Source organism: Serinus canaria, chromosome 15, assembly GCF_022539315.1.
Source record: "Serinus canaria isolate serCan28SL12 chromosome 15, serCan2020, whole genome shotgun sequence".
Lineage (NCBI taxonomy): Eukaryota > Metazoa > Chordata > Aves > Passeriformes > Fringillidae > Serinus > Serinus canaria.
This window is the reverse complement of record NC_066329.1, coordinates 1988160-2008531: the sequence shown is the minus strand read 5'-3', so window position 1 is coordinate 2008531 and position 20372 is coordinate 1988160. Positions and strand designations below refer to the sequence as shown.

At 54.8% G+C, this 20372-nt stretch overlaps 1 protein-coding gene across 1 annotated transcript in view; it reads right to left on the bottom strand.

Moving 5' to 3' along the window:
- Positions 1-20372, bottom strand: part of NOS1 (nitric oxide synthase 1) — an 83945-nt gene that overhangs the window by 32263 nt on the left and 31310 nt on the right. The window contains exons 3-5 of the mRNA XM_050980664.1: positions 9453-9579; positions 2598-2735; positions 1212-1357 (exon numbers count right to left, since the gene is read on the bottom strand). Of these exons, the coding sequence (XP_050836621.1) occupies positions 1212-1357; positions 2598-2735; positions 9453-9579 (411 nt within the window). The remainder of the gene's footprint in view (positions 1-1211; positions 1358-2597; positions 2736-9452; positions 9580-20372) is intronic.

The window sequence follows — 20372 nt, the reverse complement described above, 5'->3', positions numbered from 1 at the left end:
GCAGTGGGAGCCATTCCTTGTGTCCTGTCCCTCCATCCCTTGCCTCAAGTCTCTCTCCATGTTTCTTTTTGCCTCCTTCAAGCACTGGAAGGCCACACTGAGGTCCCCCCATAGCTTCTCTTTTCCAGGCTGAACAATCCCAGCTCTCCCAGCCTCCCCTCCCAACAGAGCTGCTCCATCATCCTGGTGCCTCCTCTGGACTGGCTCCAGCAGCTCCAGGTCCTTCCTGTGCTGGGCCCCGGGGGGGAGGCATCTCTGGGTGACACGTGTGACATCTCAGCACCAGCAGCAGCCTTGGGCTGAGGCAGCATGTGGCATTACATTTTAGTTAAATGGTATGCTCTGCCTCACCCCTCAAAAATGTACAGTTTATTCCAAGCCTGTGATCCTCCCCTGAAGCATCACGGATCTGTAATACCCCTGGCCCAAGTCTTATTCTGTGCCCACTCTGAATCTCCCTGTTAAGCTGTGGGGGGTGATGAGAAGTCTCTCTTGGCCCTTCTCTCCCTAGGCTCTCCCTCTCTCCCCCTCCCTCCCTTCTCCCTCAGAAACCATGCTGCTCCCAGGGGTGGGACCCCCAATAAACCCTCAGCTAATCAGCACCCTCAGAAGCCCTGTGGAGTCTCCTTGCCTGCTGCCACCAGTGCCCACTGAGGACCTGTTGTATTGCACTAAATCGCTTATTTGGTTGATGCACTGGTGGCGGGTTTCCCCCCTCCCTCATCACATGGCTCCCCCTCACACCCCCCCTGTTACACACACCTGTCTGTCCCTCAGGTGCTTCGCCCCTCCCCAGTGCCATCCCTTTGGCTCCGGTTCTCTCTCCCCCGCCCTCATCCCCTGGGGTATAAAACCTCCTGTGTGAGAGCTCCAAGCCCTCTGTTGTACCTGGGTGACCATCACCTGTGTCCTGCCCCAAGCCAATAAACAGGATACTGGCACCCACGTGGAGAAGAGCGCCTCTCGTCTTTTACCTTTGTCTATGCGGGTCCGTGTGGGCTAGAGTCTTAAGCTAGCCAGACTGGACTCATATAAGGCCCAGGAAAAAACTCGGATTACCGCAAGGACCCCCCCAGGGATCCCCCAACAAATCGCAACAAACAAATGAACAGCAACAAATGGTGCCCAACGTGAGGCAGGAACCCACCGCCCTGGGATTGAGTCCCGTGCTCTACTGACAGCGCTAGCCAGGCAGCAGCAGCAGCACCCACCTCTTTATGGAGGAGTAGTACTGGTCAATGAAGTCCTTGGCCAGGAGCAGCACCTCCTCCTTGCTCCTGGTGTCCTCTGACTTGCGGATGTGGGGGCTGGGGGTCATCACGGAGCCCATGCAGATCTGCTCGGTGCACGCCGTGGCCTGAGGGGACAGGAGGGAGCAGGAATGTCCTGGAGCCACCAGGGCACTGCTGGGCTGGGCTGGGGCAGTCAGCGACCACCCACACAGAGGGTGGTGGTGGCTGACAAACAGGGACATTGCCAGCTGGCTGGGGACACTGAGTGGTGACAGCCAGGCCATGTGCAGTCACCACTTGTCCCTCCTAATCCAGACAGTGGGGAGATGGGGTTCACACCCCAGCTTGGCAGGAGGTCAAATGCTTTTCCTTTTTAGCCTAAATGGATTTCCCTCTCTCTGCTTATTGCACCAGATTTGAAATTCAAACCCTACTGGAGTGTCTCAGGTTGAAAGGTGTAGCCGGGGCTGTGTGCTCTATCCCCATCTGCCAGAGCTGGGCAGTTCTCTGCTGTTCATGGGGCAGTTTTTTCTTTATCTCTCCCACAGCCAACCCTCCCCTCCAGGAGATCTCTGCTGTCCATGGCCACTGAGTGTCCCTGCAGGGCTGATCAAATTCCACCATCCCATGGGGAGATGTGAGCCCAGGGGAGGAGCCAAGCATTCCTCCCTGGATCCAATCTGACCTGGGAACAGCCCAGCAGCCTTTGCCCACTGCATTCCCAGAGGAGCAGCTTTCTGCTGCCCTGCATTCCCAGAGGGAGAGCAGGCCCATCTCCAGCAGCCCTGGAGCTGCAGAGGAAAACTCTTGCCTTGTGCAGGATCCCTGCTCCAGCAGAACCACAGCTGGCAGTGCAGGAGGGCTGAGCCCCCCTGGGATGGGACTGTGCCACCACCCTGAGCCCCCCTGGGATGGGACTGTGCCACCACCCTGAGCCCCCTGGGATGGGACTGTGCCACCACCCTGAGCCCCCCTGGGATGGGACTGTGCCACCACCCTGAGCCCCCCTGGGATGGGACTGTGCCACCCTGACACACACGGGGCCAGCTCCTGTTCTCACTCTGGCTGTGGTTTTTTGTACTACTGTATTTTCTGATTTTTACTTTTATTTTTTCCTGAATAAACAACTGTTACTTCTACCCCCAAAGCTTTACCTGAGAGCCTCTTATTTCAAAATTATAATAATTCAGAGGGAGGAGATTTCCATTTTCCATTTCAGGGGAGGCTCCTGCCTTCCATAGCAGACACCTGTCTGTTCAAACCCAGACATGAATTCCTCCACTTCTGCATTCCTGGGTAAATCCATCTTGGAAACGGTGCCATCCACTCATCAATGCTGAGGGAATTTTGGGCAGCTCTACTCACCATGGCAGTTTTGAGGTGCAGGGTGTCGTGGAGCACGGAGCCCGTCTCCCAGTTCTTGATTTTCACGAAGCGGGGGCACTTGGAAGGGCTCCCGTTGTGGGTGTTCTTGGTCGGGGACTGGCGCCCGGATGGCGGCGGCTGGAAAAGAGGGAACACCAGGCACCAGGTCAGAACTCATCAGCAAAACACAGGAAAAGGTCCTTGTCGGAATCCAGGAGATCCCTCTGGCTGCCCTGGATGGCTGCCAGGGGGCTCAGAGACCTTGGCACAGAGCCCAAGACACCTGTGCCTTTGATTTTAACCCTTGGAAAAAATTATCAACTTCATATGAGGAATTACAAGCCACGAAAGTTTAAGCAGAATGATAGCTTGTTACAAGACAGAAAAGTAGAATTTTGAGTTTTTAGAATGGGGGTTCAGAAGCCAAGATGGAGAGATTTGGGTGTGCCTTGTCCTTCTTCCTTCTTCTTCTTTAGCCTTCATCTTCTGTGGGATGGTGACACTTCTGGATTGGTTTAGAGTAAAAACTGACTGTCTAACACAGGTGATAGGGATTGGGAAATTATTGTAAATAAAGCACAGGTAGTTTTTAGTATAAAAGATAACACCACCTCCGGGGTGGTCAGTGTGCCTCGGACCGACTTGCTAGACAGACCTCAGCAGGTCAGGAAGAGAATGTTATAGATAACAGAGAATAAACAACCTTAAAAACCACAGTCAAAGAATCCTGACTCCTTCTTCGATCTTGGAGCTGGGAAAAAGAGACTTTCTAACACCTCAGGGTCATCTCGACCACAGAAACGCCGAGAGGTCCCAACAGCACAGCACTGTGTATGGTGGATGGCTGTGTGTGGATTCTGGGGGTGACACAGCCAGACAAGGTGTGTTATCCCAGCATTTGGCGTTATTTGGGATCCTACAACGGAGCCGCCGACTCACAATGGAATTAAGAAGTTGTGTCTGGTTATGGGGCAGCCAAACCTGTGGGAAATGAGTTAAAAACAGAGGTGGAGAATGCTGTGTTCAAGTTTCCCAGAGAAAGACTCTCCTCCAAAATCTGTGGGGTGTTTCTTCCCAAGGAGCATCACCCGCTCAGGTTCTGCAGGTGCCAAGCTGTGCCTGGGAGAATGAAGAGCTCAGCATCAATCTGAGCAAGCCAAAGGCACAGCTCCTCTGATACCAGTGCTGGAAACTTGTAGAAATGAGGATGGATGAATTATCCAAGTGGAAGGGCTGCTGAATTATGAGCAGTTGGATTTCTCCAGCCTCAGCTCCCTGACATTGCCTTGGCAGGGGCTCATCCAGCTCTCCTTGAGTTCTGTGCCAGCAAGGGGAGAGCCTCAGCCAGCACAGAGCTTGTGAGGAGCAGAACTGGCTACAGGTGCTCCTTTTTGCACGTTTTCACAGATAAAACCCACCATTTTCTGCTGTGGCCCTTACTCACCCCAACACTTAGAGCTTCAAGGGCCATCAGTGCCTGCCAGTGGGGACAGGGGAGCCTGCAGTGGCTCTGAGCAGCAGAGCTCTGTCTCCCAGGAATCAGATCTTACACAGGGCTGTAATTCCATCGCTGGAACCACGGTGCTGCTGCTGCAGCTCTCCAGGGGACATCTGAGAGCGTCCTGGCCAAAGCTGCTGGTGTTTGGCACCACTTCAAGGCTCTGCACAGCAGCTCCGGGCTGGGACTGGGTCTGTCCCTTCCTACAACAATCCTGGGGCTCGTGTCCCTTCTGAATTAATCTGGTTTTCTTGGAGCTGGCCCTGCCTTCAGCAGAGTGTCACCTCCTTTCTGGGGCTCCTGGGCTCCTGTCAGCCCTGCAGCAGCAGCAGCAGCACAAATTTAAAGAAACAAAGAACCAGCACAGGGTGGGAGAGGGTCCTGGCTCAGGAGGGAAAGCAGCAGGAGCCACAGGGATGACAGAGCAGCTGAGGCTGCAGGTCTGACTGGTTCCCACTTCACCAGAGGATTGCTCTGCTGCTCCAAAGCTCTGAGAAATCAATCCTGGCTGACTTCAAGGCCGAGGCCTGGGCTGAGCTGACACCTTTGCATTTGCTGGCACTGCTAGCCAAACTTTTTGCTCAGTTCTTGTTTCTACAATAAGTCCAGACTTTTTTTTCCCACTGGAAAACAGGGATTTCAAGCAGCCTGAGGCTCGTGGTGTAATGCCACGCTCTGAAAACATATTCTGGGAGCAAGGGACAGAGGCTGGAGGGCAAGGCAGAGATTTACAGGCTGAATCCTCAGCAGGACCTTCTTTAGCCCTTGCAGTTTCCAAAAGCTGCTCCCTGCACCCCTCAGGCTGTGCTGCTGTGGATCTCTGACATTCCCCATGTCACAAATCCCATGATTTTCCCAAGGAGTGTGTCAAAGTCTGCCCCTTGAAGCCAAATGTCCACACACCACATCTCAGCCTCCCCTTTGCACGCTGCAGAAACCAAATAAAAAAACCTCATGCAGAGCTCAAACCCAGCAGTAAGTAAGAACCTCCTCGATGTAGTCCTGCAAAACCACTATTTTTAAACTCATTTTTTCAATTTTGAGGAGTCCAGCCTGAATCATGGCAGTGGCAGCTCCTGGTCATTTTTTTTTCCCCTGCTTATTTTACTCTTCCAAGAGAATTGAATCATTCTTTAGTCACCAACAGCTTCCTGTGCTCCCTGACCCATCCTGAGGACCAAAGGGGACAATCTGCCACCTTCCCTCTGAGCCTGATTGCTCAGAGCAGCTCCCTGAGATGGGCAAAATGTGCTGAAAACAGCTCAGAAATGCAACCAAAACCAATCCTCACCTGCCAGACAGAAACCGAGAGCACCAGGCAGGGAGTGTTGATTGCACCCAGCACTTTTTAATGGGAGTTTTGATCTCCTGACAAGGTATGCTGCTAAAATACTTCTTGCTGGAGCAGGTAGGGCCCCCAAACGTGCTGGGAATGCAGATGTAGCAATGTCCCCGTCCTCGGGGCAACTGGGGGGATGGAGGACTCAAAAATCTGGCCAAATCTGAGCCTTCTGACCTGCAGTCCCTGCCCTGGGGCCAGCACAGCTCCTGGGGACAGGGGACAGTGCCACCACGGGAGGACAAAGGGGCAGAACTGCACTGAGGGCTGGTGCTTGTCTGCCTGCAGAGCTCTGCCTCAACCCCCCCCAAAGCTCCTCCCCTTCCCCATTTGTCTTTTCCCTGCAGGAGCTGGGAAAGCTGGAATCCTGGGATCAGAGGGTCATTAAGGACTCCGAGGTGGTTGATCCCAACCTCTGGGTGAGCACCAAGCTAGAGCAGAGCCCTGAGTGGCATTCCTTGGACACTTCCAGGGATTAATGGGACCCCATCAATCTGTTCCAGTGTCCCAGATTGCAAGGCAAGATGGATTCTATTTGCCATCTGGTAGAGGTGTGGCACTTATCTTCTGTTAATTGGGCAGTTTTCTTATCTCTTCCACACCCAGTCCTCCCTCAGGGGAGACACCTGCTGATAACAGGCTATGGAATGTCCCTGCAGGGCTGATAAGAACTGCAGCATCCCACTGGGAGATGTGAGCCCAGGGGGAGGAGCCAAGCATTCCTGCCTGGATAGAATCTGAGACCTTGGGACACCAGAACAGCATCTCCACTGGATTCCCAGAGGAACAGCAGCTGCCTCTTCCCCTGGACCTTCAGAGGCAGAGTGCACCCTTCTCCAGGATCCCTGCCCAGCAGAACCACCCCTGGCACTGCAGGAGGGCTGAGCCACAATTCCAATGGGACTGCTGCCAGCACCCTGACCCACAGGGTGTCAGGCTGTGTTCTGACTCTGTCAGTGTTTTAGTTCATTGCATTGTTTATTTTATATTTTTATTTTCTTCCCAGATGTTATTCCCGCTCCCATATTTTTTGCCTGAGAGCCCCTTAATTTCAAATTTATAACAATTCTGAAGGAGGGGGTTTACAGTTTCCAGTTCAGGAGAGGCTCCTGCCTCCCTTAGCAGACCCCTTTTAAACCAAGACATCCAGTGCCTGACAACCCTGGCTGGGAGAGCCCCACGGAGATGCTGAATCCTGGGACAGCAGCCAGGCGGGAGCAGAGGTGTCAGCTCTGACAGCCCCATCCCGGAGCAGCTGTGGAGAGAGAGAGGACCCAGGGGAGCCTGGGAGGGAGCTGTGTGTGAGCTCGTCTGTGTGTGTGTGTGTGTGTGTGCTGAAACCGGAGCCAAACACTCGCCCGCCGCTGTGCCAGGGAGGCTGCGGGAGATCTTTTCATGTTTTAATGAGGCAGCTGGGATCTCGGTGACTCAGGAGAGGGACAAGCCGAGAGACAACTGCGGCAGCCGGGGCGCACACGCGTTATGCAAACAGCTCCCACCCGGAGCGTGCCGGCACTCCGCGGCTCCCGAGCTGTCTGCTCCGGCAGCAGGAGCGCTTGGGGGCTCCTTGGGGACACAGTGACAGCGGACATCTCCTGTCCTGGGCTCTCCACCCTGCGCTGGGAGCGCTCGGCCGAGTCCCAGCGGGGCGAGGGCAGCAGCGGCCGGGTTGTGGATTTATCTCCGTGCTGACATTTCCATCCAGACTGCATCAGCCCCGCTGGGCTCAGAGCGTGTCCCCTGCCTCTGCTCGGCTGCAAATCACCCCCACAAGCTGCTCTGAGCCGCTTCCCCCGAGAGCCACACGGGCACTGAGCTCCCGGTTGCCCTCGGGCTGCTGACGAATCGGTCCCTGCGGGCTGGAGCAGGACCTGGCACAGCCTCGGCATCCTCAGGGTTAGGGCCGGGGGGATCGGGCTGCTGGGAAACCAGCGAAAAACGCGGTGTGGTTTTGTAAAAAATAGCAGAGGGATGGGGATCGATGCCCAGCGGGGCTTTCAGCACCTTATTATGAGCCTCAGTGAGCATTCGCCACCTGGCCAAGTGAATCCACCCAATCCTGCATCAAAAAAACCCAAGGAAAGTTCCCACTTGGCTTGACTTTCCCCAGTGTTAATAGTATTTATTGCTGCTTGAAAGAAGTTCGGCTGCCTGACACAGCCCCGGGGAATGGCTGGGGGAAAAACCAGACTGCTTCCAGAAAAGCAGGCGTTAGGATTCAGGGATAAGAAGGATAAAAAGAAAGCTGTGCATCCAGCGGAAAAAAAAAAATAATAAAGAGTTTAATAGCAGCTTAAGACTGGCGGTTTTGGCAGCCCCAGCACAGAGAGAAATTAAGCTCTGCACACAGAAGGTTATAAAGTGCTTATAGTAACAGACACGGACACGCTGGGGCTTAGCAAAGGAGGCAGGAAGACTCTGCAGAGCTGGGGCAAAGGGAGCAGCCCTGACCTGTCCCTGGGCTCAGGATTCCCTGTGCTGGGACGTGGGGCTGCCCAGGGCCATCCCCCAGTGGCTGCTGCAGCTCAGGGGTGCTGCCACCGGCGTGGGGTGACACACAGCCTGAGGCTGGCTGTGCTGCCAGGACACCTGGCCACAGTCTTGAGGTGAGGGAGGGTGGAAATGGATCCCAGTCAGGCTGGGTGCAGCCCTGCAGCGTGGCCAGGGCTATCCCAGTGTGGGCATCAGCACCAGCTCAGAGGGTCTCGTGTGTCCCCCAGGGGTCTCTGGCACTGCCAGGCTGCAAAAGGGCGTGGGAACGTCATTGCATGCAGCACTGCCAGGAGAAATGCATCCAGCCCTGGGGCCAGCTCAGCAGGGACCTGGAGCTGCTGGAGGGAGCCCAGAGGAGACCATGGAGATGCTCCAGGGGCTGGAGCCCCTCTGCTCTGGAGCTGGGGCTGCCCCTGGATCCCTGGCAGTGCCCAAGGCTGGGCTGGACACTGGGGCTTGGAGAAGCCTGGGACAGTGGGAGGTGTCCTTGCCATGGCACGGGTGGCACTGGATGATCCTGTGGGAATCTCTGTGCTCTTCAGGCCACCCATCCCTCTGCTCTGGAGCCAGGCTGGGAGAGCTGGGGGTGCTCACCTGGAGAAGAGAAGGCTCCAGGGAGAGCTCAGAGCCCCTTGCAGGGCCTGAAGGGGCTCCAGGAGAGCTGGAGAGGGACTGGGGACAAGGGCTGGAGGGACAGGACACAGGGAATGGCTTCCACTGCCAGGGGGCAGGGATGGATGGGAGATTGGGAATTAGGAATTGTTCCCTGGGAGGGTGGGCGGGCCCTGGCACAGGGTGCCCAGAGCAGCTGTGGCTGCCCCTGGATCCCTGGCAGTGCCCAAGGCCAGGTTGGACATTGGGGCTGGGAGCAGCCAGGGACAGTGGGAGGTGTCCCTGCCATGGCAGGGAGGTGATCTCCAGTCTGGTCCCCCAGGTCCTGCCCTGGATAATCCCATCAGGGAGATCCTTTTGCCCAAGCCCTGGCAGAGCTCACGCACGTCGTGTTTTCCCCGGGGTGATCTTGGTGGCCTGGCAGGGTCTGCCTGACGTCTCTGGCTCTGCTACAAACGTGGAGTTAATCTCCTCTTGGCAAGGAAGCCTGAGAATTTATGGCGGTGGAGTGTGAGGAGATGAAAAGGCACCGTGGAAGGCATTATCTGAAGTGCTCTATTGAATTACCATCAGATGAATCCAAAGGACTTTAATGATGCAGCTTGGCTTGGTGCCACCAGAAGGGATCACAGTCCCCAGGGAGGCCTCGGCGTCCTGCTCCCTGGCTGGGCTCCCATCCCACGTCAGATGAGGAGCAGCATTCTCCAGTGACCTCCATTCCCTGCCTGACCCACGGCCCCTTCAGCTCCCGGCCCAACGGGGCTCTGGGATCCATCACCTGCAGCTTTTGGGGTCACACGTCGTCCCTGCAGGTTCTCTGCGCTGTGAGAACCCACCTGGATGGGTCACATGCCCACAAACCCTGGGACTTTTGGTTTTCCCACCCAAAGCAGCCCCAGCCACGGCCTCTTACCTGCTGTCCTTGGGAGCAGGGGTTGTTCAGGACCACGGGGACGTCGCTCTTCCCCCACAGGTCCCCCGGGACACGATCGTTCTCCATCCGAGCCGGCAGAGCTTTCTGGGGGTTGTTCTCCCCTTCCCTGAAATTGAAGGGTTAAAAACCTTTTGGGGTGCTAGCACCACAGGTCCTGCTCCTGCTGCTTCCCACAGGAGCCAAAACTTGGCCACTGCCCCGTGGGAAGGGAGGAAAGGCAGAGCCTGAGCCAGGGCGGTGAATCACTGAGGTGAGCACAGCCCAGGCACCGCGGGAGCTCCACCTCGGAGCCACGGGAATGCCCTGTGCCCACCCTGGCCCTACAGCAGAGCCTCTGCACCCCAAAACCCGGCTGGGACCCTGGGGACACAGCCCTGGGGAAGGGCAAGGGAGGCTGGAGAGGCTGGAGGCAGAGGGAGCTTGCAGAGCAGCTTGGGTGGGTGAGCAGGGAAGAGGAAAAAACAGCCCAGAACAAAGAGGAGCTGAGATCCCAGGAGCTCTCCCTCCTCTTCCTGACCTTTCCAGAGGCTGGGGTGGAACTGATTTCAGCCAAGAAAACTGAGGAACGTGTGGGATTTATTTGGGGGGAATTTGGGATTATTTGAGAGGAATATGGGGTATATTTGGGGGAATATGGGGTATATTTGGATTGAATCTGGGCCATATTTGGGGGAATATGGGGTATATTTGGGGCAATATGGGATATATTTGGGTGGAATATGGGGTATATTTGAGAGGAATATGGGATATATTGGGGAGAATACGGGGTATATTTGAGAGGAATATGGGATATATTTGGGTGGAATATGGGGTATATTTGAGAGGAATATGGGATATATTGGGGAGAATATGGCATATATTTTGGGGGAATATGGGGTATATTTGGGGGGAATATGGGACATACTTGAGGGGAATATGGGATATATTTTTGTGGAATATGGGATATATTTTGGGGCAATGTGGGATATATTGGGTGGAATATGGGGTATATTTGGGGGAATATGGGACATATTTTGGGGGAATGTGGGGTATATTTGAGAGAAATATGGGATATATTTGGGGAGAATATGGCATATATTTTGGGGGAATATGGGGTATATTTGAGGGGAATATGGGGTATATTTTGGGGCAATATGGGATATATTTGGGTGGAATAAGGGGTATATTTGGGGAGAATATAGGCCATATTTGGGGGGAATATGGCATATATTTTGGGGGAATATGGGATATATTAGTGGCAATATTGGCCATATTTGGGTGGAATATGGGGTATATTAGGGGCAATATGGGACATATTTGGGTTGAATATGAACCATATTTGGAGGAAATATGGGCCATATTTGGGGGGAATATGGGACACATTTTGTGGGAATATGGGATATATTTAGGGGGAATTGCTGGGGATGAGGGGAGGGCTGGGCACTGGGGATGTCCCAGTGCTGGCTGCCCCAGCCCAGGTGGTGACACCGGAGTAACTCAGGAGTAACTCAGGTGTAGCTCAGGTGTAGATCAGGTGTAGCTCAGGTGTAGCTCAGGAGTAACTCAGGTGTAGCTGAGGTGTAGCTCACTGCACCACACACCTTTTAGGGTGTGGGAGAGGCTCTGAAATGCCACCTGAGCTGGTGCAAAGGCTCTGCCAGGTGAGCCCTTGCCAAGGAGAAATCAAACAGGGTTTGGAGAGGTGGCATTCACACAGGCAGGGGTGGCACCGGTGTCACCAGCACCCCCAAGGCCACCAGGGAAGGGGCTCCTGGGCTGGGCAGAGCAGGGGCACGGGTCAGGATGGGCGCAGGCACTGAGGAAATGCCCTCTGGAATTGTTTTGCTCCTGCTGTCAGTCCTTAAATCCTTCCAGGTGCCACAGAATCAATAACGAGAGTTCTCATTAACGGTGGCAGGCTCTGGGCACTGACCAAAGTAGGACATTTGCACCCCAGGCATAAATCACACCCACAGCATGCTCCTGATTCGATTTCAGGGAGACAAATAAATACAAACAAATTCAGTTCCACAGTCCTTGAACTCCTTCAGCTTAAGGAAAAGACTTCATTTCAAGAGCATCTCCCTGCGCTTTTTCTGTCATTTTTCTGCTTTTGCAGAGCCATGCTCAGCTGCCAAAATATTTCCCTGGGCTCTGGCCACCTTCCAAAGGTTGGGAAGTGGCCACCCCGGTGCAGTGAGGAGGCACAGGTGCCCAAGGGCCGTTTTCCCTGGGATTTCTGTGCCCCTGCAGGCCATGAAAGCTGTTCCCTGGTGACCTGGCTCCCAGGAGGACCTGAAAGGCTTTCAATCAGATAAAACACAGCTTTTAAGAAACCCCACCCAAGCACCTCAGCCAAAGGCTACAGACCCCGGCCTCTGCTGCAGGAGGTGGTGATCCACGCAGATCCCAGAATCCACAGGGATGAACAGAGACCCCGGGGACAGGGACAGCCAGCAGCCACACCAGAGGGAAGCTCAGGGGCTCCTGCCCAGTCTGCCTCCATCCCAGTAATCCCCAGCAGGCAGGGAATTAGCAGGGTGAGAGCCCAGCCAGCCTGGTGTCCCCTCGGAGCCAGCCCAGCTGTTAAATCTCCTGGAGAGCTCTCATTCCCACGGCCACATCCCTGCCCTCCTGCCCTGATCCCAGCGTGCAGGGCACTGTGGGAAATGGATCTGGGAATTCTCCAGGCCTGACAGAAGGCCCACACAGTGTGCACCTGTGTGCAAACCTTGAGATAAGAAATGCTGACTTGGAAACGCCATGGGATGGGACAGACATTGCTGGGAGAGAAGTGGAGCTAGAAACAAGTTCCAAAGGATGGGCTCACAAATAAGACTGGATATTTTGGAGAAATAGAGCTATGAAAGATCATTGTATTAAGACTTATGAGGGGCAGTTCTAGATGATTGGCTTTAAAGCATTTACAGCGTGGTGTGGCAAAAAGATGACAGGCCAAGAAACACTCATCATGTATAATAATTAAAAAGTAGTTAGGTTCTGATTGTGATGGCGTGAATTGTAACATCTCACCCTTCAAATGAGACTGAAAATGGAATAAAAGTTTTTCAAACACCTCTCAGTTGCCCCGTGTCTGGTTCAGAAAAGGGCATTGTCCAACAGGGACACAGAGCCAGGTCAGCGCAGGGCCCCCGAGCTCCTGAAGTCACCTCCAGCAGCTGACAGGCCCCAGCTGCTCCTCACAATGGGCCCAAAATACAGACAGAAGCACTGAATCCATAAGGAAGAGATCCCTTGGCTCTCCTGGAACTTGGGACTGCGCTGAAGGAACCGGCTGGAAAACCACGGGGCCTCTCCTGGAGGAGTTTGGGATCAGCCAGGGATCCCACAGGCACCTCCAGAAGGGTGCAGGTACCTGAGAAGGGTCTGCACGGCCAGTGCCAGCACCAGGGAAGCTTGGAGAGGGATCCAGCAGCAGCAGCAGCAGCAGCTGGAGGCCTTGGAATGTGGGATCCCATTGAGTGCACAGCAGCAAAGCCATGCATGCTGGCAGCTGGAGAAATCCCTGATGCCGAATGAAACTGGGCATGAATTTGGGATTTCCAGGTCCTGCTGGAGCAGGGATTGCTCCCATTCCTTGGCCTCAAGCACCACCTGGCAGGTGGTGAGGGACAGGGACATCCAGCCGGGAATTCCCTGGATGCTCCACGTCCCCTGCAGGTGTGGCAGGAGCAGGATTCCTGCTGCTCTTCCCCATGGATTTATGGCTGCAGGAGCACAGCGCCGAGGGGCTGGCCCTGCTGGGAAAGCCCAGCCAAGCCTGGCAGTGACAGAGCCACCAGGGTGACCTGGGGCTGTCCCTGGTGCTGTGCCTGCCAGGGCTGCCCCGAGCCTCCCCCGGATGGGGCTGCCCACAAGGATCCGGCTCTGTCCCTTCGGAGAGGGGCAGGGAGAGAAAAGCCCATTGAGAGCAGCCAGAGCCTCAGCCCAGCCCGAGCACAGATGGGGAATAAAAATAAAAACCATCAATTGCTTCATTTGACAAATATTTCCTGGCCCTCGCTTGTAAGGGCCTTGTTTGCGAGCTGGGGCAGGAACGGGATTTTTGGGATGAGTTGTTTTCCTCTCTTGCCGTGGCTGCTGCAGCCCCCGAGGCACAGGGTGACCTGGGGGTGTCACTCACAGCTCCAGCAGGCTGAGGGGACAGCCACAACTCAGCCCTGGGCAATGTTCCCAGCAGGATTGCACCAACAGGAGAGCCCCAAATGCCATTCTGGGGGGCACTGGGGGGGCACAGCTCCCTCCAGGCTGGACAGCCCCAGGGATCTGCCCTGGGAGGGCCACAGGGAGAGAGGAGCTGGCTCCTCTGTTTGGAGAGCTCCAGGCCAGGTTGGACACTGGGGCTTGGAGCAGCCTGGGACAGTGGAAGGTGTCCTGGGGCTGGATGGGCTTTAGGGTCTTTTCCAACCCAAACCATTCCATGAGATGTTTTTAATCCCCGCTTTGATGTCTTTGGGGAACTGGAAGCAACGCTGGAGGTGGAAGCCATTGGCTGGATGAACTCTCCCAAAAGCCAGATCCAGGATCCAGGATCCCTCACTGGCCACTCCCAGACCCATCACACTCTCTTGGATGCAGAGAGATCCAAAGCCCTGTGTGAGGGGTTTTTGTGACCTGAAAGCCAAACCTGATGCTTTAAAAAGCACAGAGGAACCCTGCCCTCCCCCACTGGTGCCAGGCAGAGCCTGGGATGCTGCCTCCCCTTGGAAAGAGCATCTGACTGTTTGGAGAAATGAGAGGCACCACTGTTTTCTCTTGACTAATTTGATGATGTTGCAGTGCTCCGAGTGATGGAGCAGAAGGGAAGTTGCTGAGACAGCCCTTTCAGAAATTTCTCCAAAGCTTTTCCAAAAAGAAATTAAAGGGGAAAAAAAAAAAAAAGAAAAAAAAAGATGGAAAGGGAAGTTTGTCAGTTTGTCACTGGGCTCCTTTGAATTTCCTTGGCAGAAGGATCTCTCTGATTGCCAGGCAGGGAGCAGAGACAGCCCTGGCTGCTGCCACCCCAGTCGGGATGGATGATGAGGGTGGCAGTGCCCACGCTCTGGTGACAGCTCTGGTGACACTGATCACGTCACTCTGCGCTCTGACCAGGGACTGGCTTCTCCTTCTCCTGGCAGACCTGAGCCTGGGGCTGCGGGGGACGCTCAGGAGAGAAATTCCTTCCTCTTACCTCATTCCCTGGCTGCTCCTCGGGAATGGCTGCACTCGCAGTGCTCCTCCTGCCGGTGGGATAAACAGCTCCTGCCTCACCTTCCTTGTGCACCATGGAAAACCACATTCCAGAGGGGCAGAAATTAAAATTCAATAATTTAATTAATTTAAATTAATTGAAATAATTTAATTAAAATTGAAATGCTTTCTTCCCTGGGGCGGGTGGAAAATGTGCTGGCTGCAGGGTGGAGGGTTCAGCAAGGTCTGGACAAGAGCAGAGGGAGAGGGATGGAGCAGGAGAAGGGATTTGCGGGGTGCAGGGGATGGAGCAGGGCTCGGGAAGGAGGTGGGAATTTGGAGGAAGGAATCACTCCAAAATCTGGGATGCACTCCCTGGAGAGGCAGCAGGGATGGTGGGAACTGCAGGGCGATTCCAGCAAGGATCCAAGTGGGAGAGGGGATCTGGAACAGCACGGGAGGAGGAGGAAAAGCCTCGGGAGGAACCTGTGGAATGATCTGGAGAAGATCCTGCGGCCTCAGAACGTCAGGAATGTGCCCAGCGCTGGGATCAGGGACTAATGAGCTGAGCAAGCTGCAGCCTCAGAGAGCCTGTGAGATGTGAGGCTGGCAAACGCCTCTGAGGAGGCACTGACACGGAAAGGCCTGGGAACAGATCCAGGCACTCCCAAAGTCCCACCAGCACAGCTCCACATCCAGCCAGCACCGAGCTGCAACCGCCCCTGGCCCTCCCCAGCCTCTCCCAGTGAGCTCCTGGAGGATCCCAGCCTGGCCAGAGGAACAGAACAGCTCAGGTGTGATGGGAACCATCCCTGGATCTCCTGGGGGTCACACCTGGGTCTCCCAGGGGGTCACACTTGGATCTCCTGGGGGGTCACACCTGGATCTCCTGTGGGGTCACACCTGGGTCTCCCAGGGGGTCACACCTGGATCTCCTGTGGGGTCACACCTGGGTCTCCCACGGGGTCACACTTGGATCTCCTGGGGGGTCACACCTGGATCTCCCATGGGGTCACACTTGGATCTCCTGGGGGTCACACCTGGATATCCAGGGAGTCACACCTGGATCTCCCATGGGGTCACACCTGGATCTCCTGGGGGTCACACCTGGATCTCCTGTGGGGTCACACCTGGATCTCCTGGGGGGGTCACACCTGGATCTCCCATGGGATCACACTTGGATCTCCTGGGGGGTCACACCTGGGTCTCCAGGGGCATCACACCTGGATCTCCTGTGGGGTCACACCTGGATCTCCCACGGGGTCACACCTGGATCTCCCATTGGGTCACACCTGGGTCTCTTGGGGGGGTCACACCTGGATCTCCTGTGGGTCACACCTGGATCTCCTGGGGGAGTCACACCTGGATCTCCTGGGGGGTCACACCTGGATCTCCCATGGGATCACACTTGGATCTCCTGGGGGTCACACCTGGATATCCAGGGAGTCACACCTGGATCTCCCATGGGGTCACACCTGGATCTCCTGGGGGTCACACCTGGATCTCCCTTGGGTCACACCTGGATCTCCCATTGGGTCACACCTGGATCTCCCAGGGAGTCACACCTGGATCTCCTGTGGGGTCACACCTGGATCTCCCATGGGGTCACACCTGGATCTCCTGGGGAGTCACACCTGGATCTCCCATTGGGTCACACCTGGATCTCCCAGGGAGTCACACCTGGATCTCCAGGGGTTTGGCTGCTGGGGTCACACCTGGGGAGAAGGGCAGGGAACCCAGGGGATGAAGGAGCAGCAGAGAGGCTGAGCCATGAGGGGTGGGTTGGGAACTGGGCTGGTGGGGTTGGAGAAATACGGGATATATTTGGGGGGAATATGGGATATATTTTGGGGGAAATAGGGGATATATCTGGGGGAATATGAGATATATCCAGGGGGATATACGGGATATAATAGGGGGAATATGGGATATATTTGAGGGGAATATGTGATATATTTTTGTGGAATATGGGATATATTTTGGGGGAACATGGGATATATTTGGGTGGAATACGGGGTGTATTTGGGTGGAATATGGGGTATATTTGGGTTGAATATGGGGTGTATTTGGGTGGAATATGGGATATATTTGGGTGGAATATGGGGTGTATTTGGGTGGAATATGGGGTATATTTGGGTGGAATATGGGGTGTATTTGGGTGGAATATGGGGTGTATTTGGGTGGAATATGGGATATATTTGGGTGGAATATGAGGTTTCCAGGCACAAATTGCCTCTCTGGATCAGGCATGGAGTAGAGTGATGAGGAAGAAGCCTGGGCCAGGGTGCAGGGGAAGGGTTTTCCCTGCCAGAGCTGGCTGTGTCCATTTCCAGAACAGCAGAAACATGGAAATTCCAGGGAACCTTCTCCTTTCTGAGGTTTTAAAGTTTTGTGCCCGAGTGCAGAAGAACGAGGACAGATCAGAAATGCAAATGAAATGTTTTGAGCAACACAAAGAGACCTCGGTGGTCCCGAGGAAGGTGGGAAGAAGAGAATTTTGTCTTCGGGAACTGCAAGGATGTGGGGTTTGTTCCAAGGCAAGCTGGAGCCTGAAACCTTGAACCCTTTTCTGAACTGAATTCCTGCTCTCAGCACACTTCTCCCTCTCGGGGCTGCTGCTTGGACTGAAACTGCCATGTTTCCATCATGCTGCTCATGTCATGGAAGAGACCTGGGCAGGAAAATAAACCCTGGCAACCCAGTGGGGAGGGGGGAACAAGGAGGGAAGATGGGACCTGACAATCTCCCCAGAGCTCTGAGGGAAAAACAGACCTGGGCTCGCTGGCAGGGAGTGAATCAAACTCTATTTTTGCTTCCTAGCCCACGGTGAGCCTCATGGCAGAAATGCCAGCTCTCATCATACCTTGAGCCCCACATCTGTGCTCCTTTTCCTGACTGCAGATGGCCTGAGCTGAGGAGCAGCTGTGGTCACTCCATGGACACACCCCGAGGGCACAGGGCGGGAGGAGAAGCCAGCCAGGAGAATTCCCTTGGGGAATGCAGACCGTGGGGGCAGGGGGTGGAGAGGAACTGATTGTGTCCCCAAAGCAAACTCAGGATCAATCAATCAATCACAGAATGGATTGGAAGGGATCTTAAAGTTCACCCCATTCCCACCCCCTGCCATCAGGGACACCTCCCACTGTCCCAGGCTGCTCCAAGCCCTGCCCAGCCTGGCCTTGGGCACTGCCAGGGATCCAGGGGCAGCCACAGCTGCTCTGGGCACCCTGTGCCAGGGCCTGCCCACCCTGCCAGGGAACAATTCCTGCCCAGTATCCCATCCATCCCTGCCCATTTTGGATCCATTCCCCTTATCCTGTCCCTCCATGCTCCATAAGAAGTCCCTCTCCATCTCTCTTGTAGGCTCCCTTCCAGTTTTCCTTGGAAGTAACGCCGGAGAGAGGAGCTGGCAGGCCAAACCATCAGGTGTAGTTCGAGTTGGTTTTACCAAAGCCCATCTTGAGCAAGGAGTTTTTGGCTCCCTGTGGACAAGCTCAGCCTTGTGCCATCCCCTCCTGCCCTGGGAATGCAGTCCCAGCTCCCTGAGCCAGATTGGATCCAACAAAGAGCCCTGGGCTGGGGAGGTGAGCACCAGGCAGAGAGGAGCCAGAACAGGATCCATCCCAATCCCACCATCTCCAGCTGCAACAGGCAGAGAGGAGCCAGAACAGGGTCCATCCCAATCCCACCATCTCCAGCTCCAACAGGCAGAGAGGAGACAGAACAGAATCCATCCCAATCCCACCATCTCCAGCTCCAACAGGCAGAGAGGAGACAGAACAGGATCCATCCCAATCCCACCATCTCCAGCTGCAACAGGCAGAGAGGAGACAGAGCAGGATCCATCCTAATCCCACCATCTCCAGCTGCACCAACAGGCAGAGAGGAGCCAGAGCAGGATCCATCCCAATCCCATCATCTCCAGCTCCAACAGGCAGAGAGGAGACAGAACAGGATCCATCCTAATCCCACCATCTCCAGCTGCACCAACAGGCAGAGAGGAGACAGAACAGGATCCATCCCAATCCCACCATCTCCAGCTGCACCAACAGACAGAGAGGAGCCAGAGCAGGATCCATCCCAATCCCACCATCTCCAGCTCCAACAGGCAGAGAGGAGACAGAGCAGGATCCATCCTAATCCCACCATCTCCAGCTGCACCCACAGCCAAACAGGCCAGGCTGGAGGGTCCAGCTCAGCCTTGAGCGAGGTTTTGCACCCTGCTGGGTGTGGCAGGGCTCAGTTCCTGCGCTGCTCCTGCCTGGAGGAGGCAGGGATGAGCTGCATCCATCTGGCACGGCTCACTGGGGCTTTTCTGGCATTTCCTTGGCACTGACCAGCACTCTCCCCAGCCATCCCCTCCCCATTGTTCCCTGACCTTCCTGCACTTCTCCTGCCATCCCAGACAACTTGGAGTGCAGGAGACCTTGAGGATGCCCTGGCTCTGAGTGAGGAGATGAATCATCCCCAGCCCAATCCCACAGAAATGCCCTTTGCCCTGCACAGCAGCTCCTGACAGCTTCTCCCTGCAGTGAATCTTTCCCACTCCTCTGCTCCAGCCTGGGTCTTCTCCCTCACACCACAAGAGCCAGGCTGCAGCTTTTCATCCAGCAGGAGAATTTGACTGGAAAGTGGATTTTCATCCTCAAGATATAGAGATAACAAACACTTTTTTTTTTTTTTTAATTATTAGGATATTGGAAAAAAATTGATATTTTGAAGTCCCTGCTTTGCTGCTTCAAGATCCTTCAGTTTTAGTGAAATCAAAGTGAAATCAAAACATTTCTGTTTAATCTCTGAATAAAAGAGACTCCTCAGAGTAGAATCACATTTTTCCTCCCTCTCCATGGCTGGAGCAGAATTTCCTTGGAGATCCGGCAGCTGCTGGGATGGGGGACGTGGTGTGAAGGGTGAGGCTGCCCTTGTTCAACCCCAGTGTTTGGGATTTTGTCCTCTGGGCTGCGACCCCCAGGTCCCTGAGCTAATCCAGAGGGGGTTTTGAAGCCTCCCTGCACATTTTCTATCCAGTCCTGACCCTTTCAATGTCTCAATCCTTAAACCAGGCTCTCCCAGGATGGGATTAAATCACGCACAGTCCAGGCAGGTTTTTGGAGAGCATCCTGAGCTCTGGGGGGGGTTAACTCACTCCCCATTGCACAGAAGATTTCTGAGTTTTCCAAATCCCAACAATTGGATTGAACAATTCTTGTTCGAAAAGTGAACCTGGGGAGGAGCTGAGGTGGGGAGGGGGTGGCAGGAAGGACACCCAGACACCAGCACCGAGCCCAGCAGATATTTTTTCCCTCTGACTCAGTGTGAGCACCCTAACAAGCTTTGAGTACCGTGTCCTCCACGGGAAGCAGGAATAAATTGGGAGAGCGGGAACGACATGAAAACAACTGAAAATAAAACAAGGAAGGTGGAAAACACAGAGGGTGTGGGTGGGATTGGGGTGGGAGCGAGCGGGAGCTCAGCCTTGGCTGGGAGCCCGTGGCGGGGACCCCGCTGTGGCTCTCCCCTCTTGTTTCTGACAAAGAAAAATGAACACAATGTTTTCCTTTTCCTAAGAAGTGTCTCCAGCAAGAGAACCTGAAATTACAGAGAACTTGGCACTACAGATCTTTCCGTGGCCAAGCCACAGATCTGCGGCTCCAGCAAACCCTCAGGGCTTTTCCAGCCCGTCAATAAGGGAGGGCAGCCACAACCTGCTGCAGCACTTGACACTGCTAA